Source organism: Odontesthes bonariensis, chromosome 3 (genome assembly GCF_027942865.1).
Source record: "Odontesthes bonariensis isolate fOdoBon6 chromosome 3, fOdoBon6.hap1, whole genome shotgun sequence".
Lineage (NCBI taxonomy): Eukaryota > Metazoa > Chordata > Actinopteri > Atheriniformes > Atherinopsidae > Odontesthes > Odontesthes bonariensis.
Genome location: NC_134508.1, coordinates 25,876,726 through 25,892,132, shown reverse-complemented (window position 1 = coordinate 25,892,132; position 15,407 = coordinate 25,876,726). Strand labels below are relative to the sequence as shown.

General features: G+C 39.8%; 1 protein-coding gene across 6 annotated transcripts in view; it reads left to right on the top strand.

Moving 5' to 3' along the window:
* The window catches only part of cacna2d2a (calcium channel, voltage-dependent, alpha 2/delta subunit 2a), a 150,463-nt gene that overhangs the window by 114,972 nt on the left and 20,084 nt on the right, over positions 1–15,407 (top strand). For all 6 annotated transcript variants that reach the window (XM_075461278.1, XM_075461276.1, XM_075461280.1 and 3 more), the window contains 6 exons: positions 4,987–5,037; positions 5,562–5,661; positions 7,005–7,166; positions 8,295–8,405; positions 8,815–8,893; positions 12,998–13,047. In XM_075461278.1, coding sequence (XP_075317393.1) covers positions 4,987–5,037; positions 5,562–5,661; positions 7,005–7,166; positions 8,295–8,405; positions 8,815–8,893; positions 12,998–13,047 — 553 coding nt within the window. The remainder of the gene's footprint in view (positions 1–4,986; positions 5,038–5,561; positions 5,662–7,004; positions 7,167–8,294; positions 8,406–8,814; positions 8,894–12,997; positions 13,048–15,407) is intronic.

Here is a 15,407-nt window from a genome sequence, read left to right as displayed (position 1 = left end):
TTCTCCCATTATTCTATGGTTACTCTCCTCACATCTTCTGTCCATGATGCATGTGTATCAAAGTTCTCCCTGTGAGGAACATTCACACAAAGGAAAAAGTACCGTACACATACCTGTAACTGTATAGAAGCACTGTACAACGTGGCCAATAAGCACAGCTCATATTAGAAAACAGTGGAACACACTGTGGACTACTGCTCATACACACAATAGTAAGCTTTTGCTGTGACCACATAAAACCAAGCAACACCATGCATCATATTACATGCATCTATTGCATGTTTCTGAAATGTATGTTCTAGATAATTCCTCCAATTTGAATGTGATGCACAACACTTTGGGAAATGGGTCAGGGTGCATAAACACAATCTCCTGAGAGAGTGAGCCCACCGGCACCGTTAATGTATTGATTTATTTTACAGCGCTATGCCATGATAAAACTATTTCATGAATTCCAATGAGACTCCTAAACTAGACTGTTACAAAAAGAGCAAAATACAATCACCACAATGCAGAAAATGTAGTGTTCACTGCTTGTATAATGCGTTTCTTTTAGATGAATTTTGGGGGGTTCGGGGTGTGTTAAGGTGGGGTGCCTGTGAATGTTGCTGTTTTAATCTATTCTTACGTGGAGCAATACCCTATTCCACCTCAGTGTGAAAGGCACACATCGAGAACCTGCACATATCAGGCTTTATCTTGATCACAGTTATTGCCATGCAAATATTTGTGATGACGTGAACACATTTATATCATGACATACACAATGCATATTACCGTCTCTTGTATTTATGGCAATACAAGAGGATACAGATATGTACAGACGTGTGCTGCAATTTAATGCTTAACAATATATTTGCAGTTTACTGTTGCCTCCAGATACATCTCACACCGTTTGGCCTATATAGTGAATTTGTCAAGTATAAAGGCTGATGGCCTTTAACTCACAAAAGGCTGACGCCCTCACAAGACCTTTAACTCAGCTCGTAAAGTACTTGTCTCTCTGCCACAAGATTATTGGTTTGATCTCCAGCGTTGCCTCTCCACACATCAGATTGGTGTGATGAGGTCTGTTGTTTTATATTCTTTGCCATTTAGCTTTCTCATAAATTACCTCAGCCAAGGAGCTTATGTGATTTGTTTGTTATATGAAAAATTTACCAGAGGTGGAGCAAGGTCTAACTTAGAACTGATTCATTTATGATGTCAGTCCAGATCTGGATCCAAGATTTTTTTTTATACTGTTTTTCCTCTTTAATGGGCTGACCAGAATAAATAAGAGCCGACACATTAATTGTGTAAAATTGAATTGTGACATCTGAAATTAGATAATGTCAGTCAAATCAATGGTTCCCTGTTAGTGTTAAGATGTTCTTCATAACTTGTTGTGAATCGACAGACAAGCCATTGGCTAAGATTTTGTGTCTGTTGGTGGTTGCTTCTGTCATGGGGGCAGAATGGGCAACGGGACTCTGTTCAGCACCAGCCAGGCCCATCTGCTTGTCACCTGGCCTTGGCAAGCAGGAAACTGGGTAATGACAGGGAAAGAATGGCATCAGTGGGCAGAATCTGAGAGGTAATTACTGCCTGGAATCCATGCAGAAACAACACATCTGGATCCATGAGTCAAAATGTGGAGAATTATGCACTGATACCAGTCTCAATTCATGATTTATATCTGTCAGAACTGCGTTATCAGCCCAGAGACTGAAAATCCTTGACTCCATCCCATTCCCTCTGATCCTGACGTTCTCTGCTCAGATGCAGAGACAAAACTCGGTCATACTTCAGGCGACGAAAGAAGAGAAAAAGAGTGGTGCTGATACACCAAGACAATCTTGGTGGAAGATCAGCCATGGCAGCACTATAGCTCCAGCTCTTCCTTACTCCATCACTGCTCACACATTCTTCTTAAACCCCATTACTGCTGATCAATGTTGCCTCTTTCACAGCTGCAGAGAAATTATCTGCTTGAAAGTAATATTTCTCAGCATATTTTAGGACTAAAGCTTGCACAGTTCACTATTTTAAGATTATACATTTGTGCAGCTGAAGATGACCTGTAATGGGTGAGTAAAAACGTCTGTATTGCCTTATGATTAACATTTTGCCCCTTCAAAATAACTTGAAGACCCATTAAAGGACCATTCTCTTTGATGAGAAATGGAGTGACCACAGAAGTTAATGAAATCCTGCAGTTGGTCTGTGAGCATCAGCTGTCACCAAATGACCCTCCTTCAATCTCCAGACGAAACAACTCCGTCCATGAGCCTGAGGGAGTTGAGACGTGGACCACATTCTGACCGAGCTTCGGTCCTGCATCAATGATCACTTTCACAAACCCTGGCTGCTCAAAATGAAGCAGCCCCTGCTGCGTGGAGTCTCATCTCACTCCTCCTCTCCCTCACCGCCTCAAATTAAGATTTCAGTAATTAAATTGATAAAAGTCATGCATGCCTCTCTGCCTCATGGTTCCAGACCTGATTTCCTTCACCACCCAGTTGTGGAGGGCTGTTCAAGTTCTACCTTTGATGTGGCATTCTTTATTATTGAAAATAATTGGATTCTCTTTCCTCCTCTCTCGCATACACACACGTAAATTCTGCCTATATTCACTCTGGGTATGCTCAGTTAATCGACCTCTTGTGAATCGGGTCCTGTTTTATCTGAATTTTCAGCAAAATGGGGCCCAGGGTGTGTCTAAAGAAATACAGATCCGAGCAGCCCAGGCAGTGTGCTGAGAGATGTCACTTTAACACGGGTCAGAGGTCATTGTGCATTGGAGTGGAGCCTGGCAGTGAGTGGGAGCACCGAGACTCGTGGCAGTGGCAAAGCCCACTGGGTCCCCGTTGCTCTACCTCCATATCAACTTGGCCGAACATAAGAAAAGAGGCTCTTTGGCCCACAGGCAGCTGGCTTCCCTCCACACTCAGCACAACGTCTGATAATCAGCAGAAAGAGACCCCTGATGATTACTCAGCCTGAGACGGCTGCTAACTGCTTTCCTGCTCACTCCTCAGAATGTCAGACTAATGCTCACATTTGAGACACCCCTCCCCATCTCAGTGAGCCATGGAAAAAGGCCTGAACTGTCCATCAATCTCAACTCTCTTAGTATCAGTGGGAAATGTGAATTTAATTGCCACTGGAGGAGACTGAGGGGATATTTTGGTTTCCTTCTGTATGTCATCCTCTATCAACATCAGGCAGATGTTATGTGTGAGCCTCTTCCAGGACACAAGTTATATGGCTGGCCAGTTCAGTTGTGTCTGTAGCAGAAACACCCACAACAGCTCTATCTCAGGAGTTGCTTTGCTTCTGAAGTACAATGGTTTTATGCACCTCCCCCTCCTTCCCAAACAAAGGGTTCACCATACTAAATAATGGATTTGACACCCAACTGATGAATCTTGAAGGGAACAGAACATCAGCTACTTGCATCAGATGTTTAACTAAATTACTTAGGTCAGCACAGGCTCTTCACAGCACAGGTTAACAATACTCAGGCTGCTCCTTAAAAATCAAGTTACAAGATAAAAGGCATATGAAAATGTATTAATCACATCTTGTGACTACTGGGATAAAGGATAATTGTCTTGTGTTATCTTTGAATTTCAAAAATGCAATTATAGTTAATTAGATAAAACAAAAATATCTGTGTTGAAATAATTATTATCCTAACCATTCAGCGAGGCAGGGTAATGTAGACTATTTCTATACAGAAAAGAGTTTTGGTAAGATTGATTATTTGATTGATACTTTCATTCTCTAAACCGAGTCTGTGATGTTGGAAAGAGAAAGTCTTAACTTACTGACAACATATTATGACGAATTTTCTTTAGATTAACCTGAAATGAAGAAAGAGCTGAAACAGGTCTTTAGCAAAGTGTATCTTTCCTGTCACAGCAATGTCAAAATTCAATTCAAATTCAAATTCAAAAATACTTTATTTATCCCAGAGGGAAATTAAATGTTGATGTAGCTCAATTAAATCAGGGAGTTATTATAGATGCTGATGGCTGTGGGCAGGAAAGATTTCCTGTAGCGGTCCGTTTTGCATCCAAACTGAAGAAGCCTTTGACTGAAGAGACTCTGTTTTCCGATAACAGTCTCATGGAGAGGATGTTCAGGGTTGTCCATAATTCTCTTGATTTTATGCAAAATCCTTCTTTGCATTATTGTCTCCAGAGGTTCCACAGTCGTCCCCAGAACAGAACCAGCCTTCTTTATCTGGTTGTTGAGTCTTTTTAGGTCCCTGGTTCTGATGCTGCTGCCCCAACAGATGACGCAAGAGGAAATGACGCTCTCGACAACAGACTTGTAGAATATCTGCAACATCTTGTTGCAAACCTTGAAGGACCTTAGCTTCCTCAAGAAGTACAGTCTGCTGAGAGACAAGGAACCAACTCATTTTGTAGGATTAATCATATAATTTGTCTGAATATCAAACATGCTTCTACACAAAAAAACGCTTCAAATTCAGCCTTTGTAAGAAAAAAAGTAATAACTGTTTGGAAGTTGTTTTGATCGTCTGATGACACTATGCAAGATGTTTTTATTTTTCATGCCTTTTAGACCAGTTACAAGGGCCTTCTCCACGGTGATGCTTGTGCATTATTAAGAGGCGTTTGCAGTTCAGTGCAGGACATTGTACTAAATGTGTTGTTATATACTCAGACCATCAACTAGTAATTACTTTGGCTTGTGCAATAATTATTCAGAGTTGGTAGTGTTATTCAGTAAAGAGGACAATCTACGTTGAAGTCAGCCAACAGCAGCTGTAGCCAACACTGAAGTATATAACAACTTATTAACTCTCTTAAGCAGATAAGCCTTTTCAGCATTCTGTAGCTTAAGTGGGCTCAGCCATGGTTGCTCCATATTATTATGGCTCAGCTCATCCTGACTTTGGCTTCTTTCTTTAGTGCAGTTTTCCCAGATTATGTGAGCAAATTAAAGCCTATTCTTTGCCTCTTTTTTTTGTAGGTATATCCAAGGTGCATCGTCTCCAAAGGACATGGTCATCATTGTAGATGTGTAAGTGTCTCACTCTATTTTCAGTCCCCTCCTATTTAGATTAGACCTCTCCTTCAAAGGACACTAGTGCCACCTGTTGGTCTAAGAAAAGGCTAAAGTTGTAACAAGAGAATAGATGCTCATTTTCCAGGCTTCAAGTTTTGCACCCTGGTTTAAAAACTAGAGCCATGTTGAATTAGATCAGTGGTCTTCATACTTGTTGGCTTGGGGGGGGGGGGGCATGGAGGCACTCCAGAGGGTTATGGACTGGCATTTGGATGACATGGGGATAATATGGAAATAAATTACACGCACATTGAACATAACATATTTCTCCACTGCAGTGTTGACTGCCATATTACTCAAAAAAAAGTCCTCAATCTTTTTTTAATGGCTAATGTCACTTTTATTACCATCAAATTTGATGGAGAATGAAGTAGTTAAGCTGGTGCATTATTGCTTCAAATGTGGACAGAAGCAGAAAAACTGAAAAACAACTTGAATGAAACTCTCTCTTCACACTTCTCTTTGCTTCTTTTCTGTAGGAGTGGAAGTGTCAGCGGACTCACTCTGAAGCTCATGAAAACCTCCGTAATTGAGATGCTCGACACTCTTTCAGATGACGACTATGTGAATGTGGCCAGGGTAAGTGGAAGCTTGCAGATTGTGATTTGTGATAAATTAAATTAATTGCTCCTGAAAGCGACATTAATATAGATATTTGTTGTTTTCATTAGGCAGCTGGTAATCAAGCAGGGAGTCAGTAAGCGGCACAGTGGGCTCCTTCCACTCCCAGTTGTTTGCTTGTAGTGAAAACAATGCACCTCCCACATTACAGTGTATTTTCTCCTCCTGCATCACTGTTGTCCATGTGTCTTTCACTCTGCTGATCACCAAGTTTTCCACTGAGACTAATTTGCAGGGGAATATTAATATTTTTCTATTTTGCCGGACAGATAACACACTGTCGCTGCCGCTTACTCCCGCTCACACAGCTCTTCGGTAATCCTTCATAATCCATTGCTTTTAGCCACTGTATGCCCTTAAATCCCAGCTCTTAGAGCAAGAAATGAGCATGGTAATCTGGGTGAGAACACATCTGATTGTCCCCACAATGTAGCTTACAGAAACCTGCCATGAGTTATTTGCAAACATAAACACATGAACAACTAAAAATTTATCAGAACAATCATTTAACCCTATCGTCTGTGTCTACCTGCTTCAGTACTTTATATGTCTTCATGACAAACCATCTCCTCACTTCTAATGATGGTATAATTAGTTACGATATATACTATCTATTCATCCGATAGATGATAGATGTTTTCTTAATCTTGTTTCACAGCTTCTGTATTTCCTAACATATTAGAAAGCAACACTTTGATAATGTGGAATTTCAATACTTTACGGTGTTTGATTTATTTGTTGGTTCAAATATGAGACAACGTCAGCTCCCGTGGGAAATGTCAGCTCTTCTCACACTTATAGTTTTATATCAGACTGTCCTGGAAATGTCAGTGGATTCTCAAGCTGACCTTCAAGTGGAAACCACATTTGAAACGTGCCATTTCAGACATTGTTGCTAATGTTGTGAAAGTGCTTAGACACTGCTCACAAGAGGAGATATGTACGCTACACACACACAAACATGAGCCACGTGCATACACAGTTTTAGACTAATTTGGTGGATGAGATGAAACAGATTATATTACCTTGGCTGAGTTTCTGTTCAGTGTATTGCTCTGGTGTTTCAGGTGCACCTGTTCTTTGTGGCGAAAGTTGTAATTACCGGTGTTTACTGCCAACCGGAGAGTAGCGGGGCAGCTTGCATCTGCACACACCCACGTCTGAATCCTGCCTCCACAAACTACACACACTTATCACATAATAAAAACAGAGACACTCATTTGGTCTTAATTTGGCAAATTTGGAGGGATTTTTTTACATGGTATATTTACTGATGTTTGTCCTCTTATGTCCTCTTTCAGTTCAATGAAAAGGCTGATGCTGTTGTTCCATGCTTCAGGACTTTGGTCCAAGCCAACGTTCGTAACAAGAAGATCTTCAAGGAAGCTGTCATGCATATGCAAGCCAAAGGAACAACAGATTACAAATCCGGCTTCACGTTTGCCTTCGAGCAGCTTCTCAATGTAAGAGACAACAAGCTTCTCAGGGAAAAGCTGTCCTAGAGTGCATTGTTGTTGTTTTTTCTGGGGCCAGTATTAATGTCTAATCCAATTAATCTAACTCAATTTACTGTGATAACACAAGGGGAGGTTTTCAGGTTTGCATAAGACATTTTTTTTTTAGAGGGGTGTCCTTTTTTGTGGTTGGTCTAATTAGAACTGCTGTTGCGATGAAGTGACGTTAGCTTTTGCAGCAGCCGGCTCCAGAGGTGAGGTCTGTCAGCAGCAGCATACACGTGCTCCCGAAACAGGTGCTGCCTCAGCTCCGTATGCTGCTGCGCATTTTAGGAGACTGCCACCCTAATGGGCTCTGATGGGATGATGGATGAGCGTAGCTCAGAGGAGATCAGCCACAGACGCTTTATATTCCTCTGGTGGGCTTGGAGGCAAAGAGCCAAGTATCCTCCCTTTTGTTTGGCAGCATGAGAATTTAAAAAAAAAAAGCCTCTTTATTCGCTGTCTGCAGCAGACACACATAAATGATTGGTGGCAGAAGCACAATGAAAATATGTAGTTGTCGTAATATTTTTTTATCTTTATTAGAATCTTATCAGTTTGGCATGCTGCTGGCCTGCAAATCTAAATCAACTGCCGTGCAGTGAGGGAGGGGAAGCAGCCAAATCTAATACTAGTTAATATTTTATACTTGAGGTTTAATCCTAAATGTATGCAAATATGATGAAGCTGATGTGCCTGCCAACCAAGAAATCTATAAATGAATGATGAAGTTCTAAAAATGAAAGATAAGATGGGATTACATGGCTCTGTTGTAACAACATGAAGGAAAGAAGATAAAAAAAGAATAGTATCTGAATGTGTACACAAGGAGGAACAGATTTCACTGTGAATCCCAGCCTCCTCAACAACGTTAAAGTGTTGTAACATTTCTTAAATGCTTATATGGTTTCTATAAAAACTAAACAAGTAATGGTAGGAAGGGATCAGGGTCATAATGTGTAAACAGACTGAAGTTTTGCTTCTTTAACACTTCTTGAAATGATGCTCTAGCATCATTGCCTCTTATTCTTGCGTTTTCTGTAACCTGAGTCCGCACCTACTTTCAATCTTTGTTCTCCTTCTTATTTGCCACAGGAGAGCAGTGCCCCAAGGGCCAACTGCAATAAGATGATAATGATGTTTACAGATGGCGGGGAGGATCGTGCACAGGACATCTTTGAAAAGTACAACTGGCCAAACAAAACAGTGAGTATGTCTCCATAATACTGTTATGCATTCATTGATTCTGCCAGCACAAGAAATCATGCATGGAGGAGTCCCTTTTCCTTCCAGTTTCCACTGTTTTCTGTCAACATTGTCTCATTATAGCACAGGCAGTTGTGCTCATCAGACTGCCAGACATGCCAAGCAGTCCAATCTGTGCACACTGTGTCCTTTCCAAATTTCTTCACTTCCACTTTTGTCTGGCTTTTTTTCGATTTTTGTGATTAAGCTTTTTGGTCTTTCTTCAACTTTTTTCCGCTCTCTGTGTCTGTTTTTCTTTCTGCTTCTTTCTCTTTTGTTGTTTAGCTTCCTGGTTTTTGGAAGTTTTGATTTTTTGATTTTTTTCTTTCATTTGATTAATCTCTTGTCTTTTCTCTTTGTCCTCAATCAGGTGCGAGTTTTCACCTTTTCTGTTGGCCAGCATAATTATGATGTCACCCCTTTGCAGTGGATAGCGTGTGCTAATAAAGGTAAGGAGACCTTTTAAAACACCAATGTTTTAAGATAAAATGTTTATTAAAAAAATGGAAGCAGCTATGTTCACATGTTCACAAATCAGTTTACTTCAATAAAAAACTGTGAATGTCCCAAATGTTATCAATAGACACATTTTCATCGAACATCAAACATCTGCATACCCCTAAAAAATATAGTGCATCATTAAATTAATAGTAACACCGCTTACATTATCACAAGCTACTTGGAAATTGGGAAATGCAATCTCTCAAATCTCCACAAAAGAATGATGAATGAATATTTAATAGATATTAGAAATAATGAATAAACAAGTTGCATTTGTTGAAAACACACAGTCAATAGACAGCACAAGTCTTCTCATTTGTTCGAAAGTCATAGAGCTGAAAGATGTGTTTAGCACCACAAAGATGACATTGGCAAGAGACTTAAGGGCTTTATACACCAAGCTGACAGTCAGCCGTCAGTAAACAGCTGTCTCCTTCATCTTTTTGAAGTGTAAGGCACCGTTGGCTCTGTCAAACCTCATCGACACCTTTTTTGGCTTTTCAAAAAATGCTGAATCAGCATCGGGCCTGTCAGTGAGAGAGAGACTGATTGTCTGTTTGTCCACTGAATTAACTCTGCGTTACAAACGTTACGTGATCTGTTATTTTTCAAGGATTTTTTAATAATAGTTTATATGTTCAAAACCATCCATTTTCTATACCCACTTAATCCAATTCAGGGTCGTCAGAAATGTTTTTGTATATGTTTTTATTATGATTGTCGTAGACGGCAACCGAAGTCGTATTGTGGTGTGTTCCTTCTTTTTTTCTAGACACTGGTAACTTGGCGAGACACACTGCTGTTGCCACTTATTCTTCAACCTAATTAATAAATCCATCAATTATCCTTCTCAGGATCATCCTGCCTGATGCTGACTCAGCATCAACAGCACCAAAGCTGTCCCTGTGGAAGGGCTCACACTTAAAAGTATAGAAAAAACATTTTCACATTCACAAGTAACATGACTCTGGCTATGAAGGTCAGACTGAACATGTGACTAACTATGAGGCAACTCTACATGCCATGGAATCAACAACATAACCTTCAAGTTTAAGAAAAAAATTAAACCAAACCAAAAAAAGATGTTGGAATGATGACATTTATAGATGGCATCATGAATGGATACTTAGATAGTGAAAGAAATATTTCTCACAGTCTCGATTTAGGAGGAATCCTCCCAAAAAGCAGTGATAACAAATGCACTTTAACAATCACAGTTTCTGAAGAAGAAAACAACAAACTGTGATTTGGCCAAGTAATCCCTGACTTGAATCCAACAGAACACCTGTGGACTATTTCAAAGTGGAATGGAGAGCAACGAAAGGCCTCCAGCACAGAGCAGCTGAAAAGAATCATCCATGACCAGTATCAGAACATCCCTTTATAAACCACTATCATTTATACCATTGAGGATGAAATATGTCATCAAAAATAAACATTAGAATAATGTAAAAATAAAAGTATAGAATCTCTCTAAACTAAGGACGGTGTACTCACTTATTTTTCATTTGTTTGTTTTATAGTTCAATTAACGCAAACGTTCTTTTTTTTTTTTAATTATTAAACAGCCTAATTTTTGTGAGCTTTGGCTGAAAATAAATATAATTACATTTTTTGAAGACGATTTTTAAGCATTTTACAATTTATTGATATAGTCCAGGGTCGTTCCTGTTGTGTTGTGTTTGGTGCTTACCTTACTACTTAGAAACTAGCCTTTTATATTATAGCGTTTGTGGCTTCCAGAGCTTCAAAGGCAAACCTTGCTGCAGTGATCTACAGGTGCTAAACAAAATACACATCCCAACACCAGCACAGAGGTGGTGTTCCGTCAGAGGTGAAGATGGGAAGCTTCCAGTCAGAAAATGGCAGAAAAGAAAAACAAAACACTGCTGTCACTCTGGTGTTGCCTTACTTTGAGTGTTGTAGATTAATCTTAATGATAACCGTCATACTTCATGTGGTGCTGAAATCAGTTTATTAGTCTGATGCGGTCACAGCACAGAAAAATAAGCTAACAGAGAGGCAGTTCTGCCTCTGACTAACAGTGTGACGGGCCAGATGACTCAGCTCATCTTCCCGTTTGCTATTTAATCTCCACGGATCTCATCTCGACTTTGCTCATTTATGTCCAGCCCCACTGTTGCTGCTGTGTTCACTTTTTACACCGTTTTCCATTTAATCCAAACCCAACCTCTCATCCTGACTTTTATGATTCGATTTAATGTTGTTCTTCAGTGTTTATCTGAATCCGCTCCTGTATGAGGACTTTAGCCGTCTGCTGATTAACTTATTGCCAGTGGAGCCAAGTGCTTCAGAAGTATCTCCCCAGAAGTTGTTATTAATTAGCAGGAGAAGTCTGGTAGCAGCATGATTACCATGCCATCTCCCTGACAGGCAGGGGAAAGTCCAGGATTATGCCTCTGTGCCAACATGCTCTCTGCTGTTCACGAATGTAGTGATTACCATGTTACTAAAGTCTATGCCAGCATTACACAATAGTGTTGACACACCAGCCTCAATGGAGCTGTCCTCTCATATCTTAACAACTTATTACTCTTTGGTATCTCACTTCAACAGAGCTTGCTCCCTGACACTTCCAGGCCTCAACCCTTCACCTGCCACATGCACACATCTTAAGGGAGCAAGTATAGTTGTAAACACTACTATGCCATTTGGAGATGCTTGCTGGTGTCTCACTTGAGCTTCAGTCTCCTTCTCAGAAGAATAAAACTTGTCTGTGACTGTCTGAGGACTATGAGATCATTTGCCTGAAACAGTCTAACAAAATCCCCAAAAAACAGAACACAGAGTTATCCTCAAAAAAAAAAGAAGGTGAAATGGAGGATAAAAGCAGCCGTTGTGATTTACCATGATGGACATCCTAATGCTTTCATGAAAGAGTTGATTTTAATCTGATGCTGGAATGAAATATCTAAAAAAAAAAAAAAAAAATCACCATGCTGTCAACAAGAAAAGTGATATCAGGTTCCTCTATTAATTAGTTGAACAGCCTTTCTGGGGTCTGAATGGAAAGTGCATTGGTCGACTTCAAAGTGAAATGCACAGTAATGGTTTTATTCTCATTATAAAGATTATACATTTAGTTAGTCAAATGTAATTTGCTATTTATTATATTACTATTTATCATAAATCATATTTTACACTCCGGAGTCTGTTTGAACCAAAGAAATTCCCTAGAATTTTATTGATATTTGAAAAAAAAAAGAAAGAAAATGGAATACTGACTAAGTTCATAATTTATTTAAGCATTTCAAATTTCTGTTCATAATCTGCATCCGTCCTACTTTTTAGTTACTGCCTACATTGTCCTCTCTTAACCTTTTGGGGTGCTTTGCTGAGAAATCACAAATGCCACTTCACTGGCACTAAACAAAGCCTTGGGACAAACCACTGCTCTGTGTATGTGTGTTAATGTGCGTGTGCATTATAGACTCAGTGTGCAAAGATGTGTGAGGATGTACACATGAGTGTTCAAGTGTCTGCATGCTCTCGTGTGCTAATAAATGAGACAGTGATTGGAAATTTCGACACCAACTACTGTGAAAAAATGCATAATGTATCAAAATAATGAAAGTTGCCTCCGCTTTTTAACATTCTGGGGATGCTGCCTCCATTTCGTGGCTCTTTGTATAAACACTCATGGCTTTATTAACTTGTGAAGCGGCTTGGTTATTGACCCAGTCGGTCATTCTCCTCCATTCCTAATCAGCAGCAGCACTGCCTGGGGCTCAGCATTCTCAATGAGCCTCCACATTTACATCCTGCAGCACAACCACAAGTGTGTGTGTGTGTGTGTGTGGGGGGGGGGGGGGGGGGGGGGGGGGGGTCAGTGGCCACAAGAACTGCCCAGCTTCATCGGTCGGCGTTGATGCTATTGCACATACCTAATAATAACATGAAGAGATAAGACTCCAGCCTACAAATGTATCACTAATGTACACACTGTTGAATTATTGAAAATAAAATAGGAATATATTACAGACATGATTTCTGTTGGAATAGAATATTGATTGTCTCTTCTTAATCTTCAGGTTACTACTTTGAAATTCCATCTATTGGAGCTATCAGAATCAACACACAGGTAAGATACAATGTATGGAATGTGCATAAGCTACTGATTACACTTTTACGAAGCCACAAAAATTGGTGACTGTAGATACTCCTTTCAGTGATTCATAGTTGTTTTGCTGCAAGAACTGTTTCAAAAGCACTACACAGAACAGTCTGACTACATCTATTGTTTCATCTGGCACTGGTGAAAAGAAAACACTGCCTTTTCGTGTTTCATGTAACCAATCACACTGGTACACTGTGTGAAAAGCCAAATGTTCAGCCCTGTGAATGCCCGCAAACCTTTGTAATTTCTGGGAGTTAATGATTGTTTGCAGCCTATCAAAACCATGTTTGTCTGTGCCATTAATTTGTCCTACGTACCGATTGCCGGAGGTGTGTGAGCGACTTTAATTAGCATCTTAATGGCAGTGAAACACCTGGATAGGACCTCACTTCAGCACTGGATGAAGTCACCTAGAAAAATTCCACTATTAGTAGATCTGTCACTGTCGGTCAATCTGTGTCATTATGGTAATGGCTTGGGTAAGCATCAGCGATAGTAATGAAAATAACAGTTATTTAAATTATGAAACTGTAAATTGCATCCCTCAAATTTGCAATGCTTTGCAAAAGGGAAACATATCAGATTGCAACTTACTCCATACATGGTCTAAGAACAGATTTTGTGTAAAATAGGTGGACTGCATAACACCAAAGCTGTTATTGCAACCATTTCTTCACTTCAGCCCATAAAGACAGACGTTTTTATGGAAAGCCACTACAAGTTTTGAGCTTGCAGGCAACATACACCTGATACCCAACATCATATCTCCCTGCTGAGCAGATGGCTGGAGGATGTGTAGTGAACACATCCTCTGTGAATTTAAGCAAGACAGTGAAAATGGTAGCTGTCATGAAACTCTACACAGTGGTTGAGATCTAAGATATAGAGACAAAGTAAGCAGAATGAGCTCAAAACATTCCAACATTGATATTTCTGATAGATATTTGCAAATGTGACATCTGATCATTGATCATTTAGTCATGGTGGTTTAACATACTGATATTTCTGTGGCTACTGTTGAATGCAAGCACATAGTTAGTCTTCAACTGATTAAAGCTGCAGTCTGCAGGATTTGTTGTTGTCATACGTAAAGTCCTACTTTTTGGCATTTTAAGAGTTTACATGATCTATCAGAACGCTTGAAGTTGAAAACGGTGACCTCCGTAGTCGCAAAATGCAAGAAATGCTTATTTTTTAACCGAAAAATAAAAAGTTATTCAACTTCCTGTCCCGCCCCATCAAAACACATGAGAACTCGTGCACGTAGACGTGCACGCCAGATGCGCTTACACGACTCCTCATTCATCAACTCACCTGTCATTTGCGATCATGGAAGACACAGTAAGTAGACAAGCCCGTAATGAAGTTCAATAGTCTAGATAAATAAGCGTGGGGACGAGCCTACCTTGTATCGCGCGTGCACAATCGGTGATTGACAGGCAGCAGAGCCCAGCTCGTAAACCTGATTGGTTACCTTTTACCGGTCCGGTCTGCAATTTTGTAAACAAACCTGCTGGCTTTGGAGGGACCTAGCGGGACATATAGGGGACCTAGAGAACTCATTTTTTTTTGTATTGGGGTATTTAATGTACTACTTTCAGAATCCCCGGACAGTTCCAGGCATTATGCTTGAAAAAGAGTTGCAGACTGCAGCTTTAAAAGGCCTTCCTCTTTAAATTAACAGCCATTTGATATTGTGATCAAAGCGTAGACTCACAATTCTTTTGAACACTAGTTTAAAGATATCAACCAACAGTCAATAGTTCGTTGTGAGAATAGATGTTTTTTGTTTTAAAAGTACTTGAATTCTAGTCTTAAAAAGTTGTAAAACAGTTTCATGTCTTTTTTTTGTTTGTTTTTCTTTTTTGTCGTTGATTATCAGTATTACATGAATTACCATTGCTGTGGGCATTGCATACGAGGCAAATCCTTGTTGTGTACTTCACCAAGACTTCTAATTACACCAGTCGAGCCACATTGTCACCCTGCTGATCCTGATTTTCCGTTATGGAGCTACAGATTGTAATATCGCTTGAGATAAAAACTCTTCAGCTCCTGGGGGTTTTCTGTGCTGCCTACAAATTAATGTTACCAGTTGTTGACATGGACTTACATGATAGTTTATAGTGTTGCTTACTGACAAAAAGCCTGTTTTTCATGCAGTGTTACAGTGTGAAACTAAGCCCAGAATGCGTTAATAATGTCCTTGTAAAGAAGTGTTTGGGGGAGTGCTTGTTTGGTGGAAATGGTGAGCATTCATGCAAGGACTCATCTGTAAAACTGCAAATATTTGTTGATTTTACAATCATTAAATGAAAGTACCT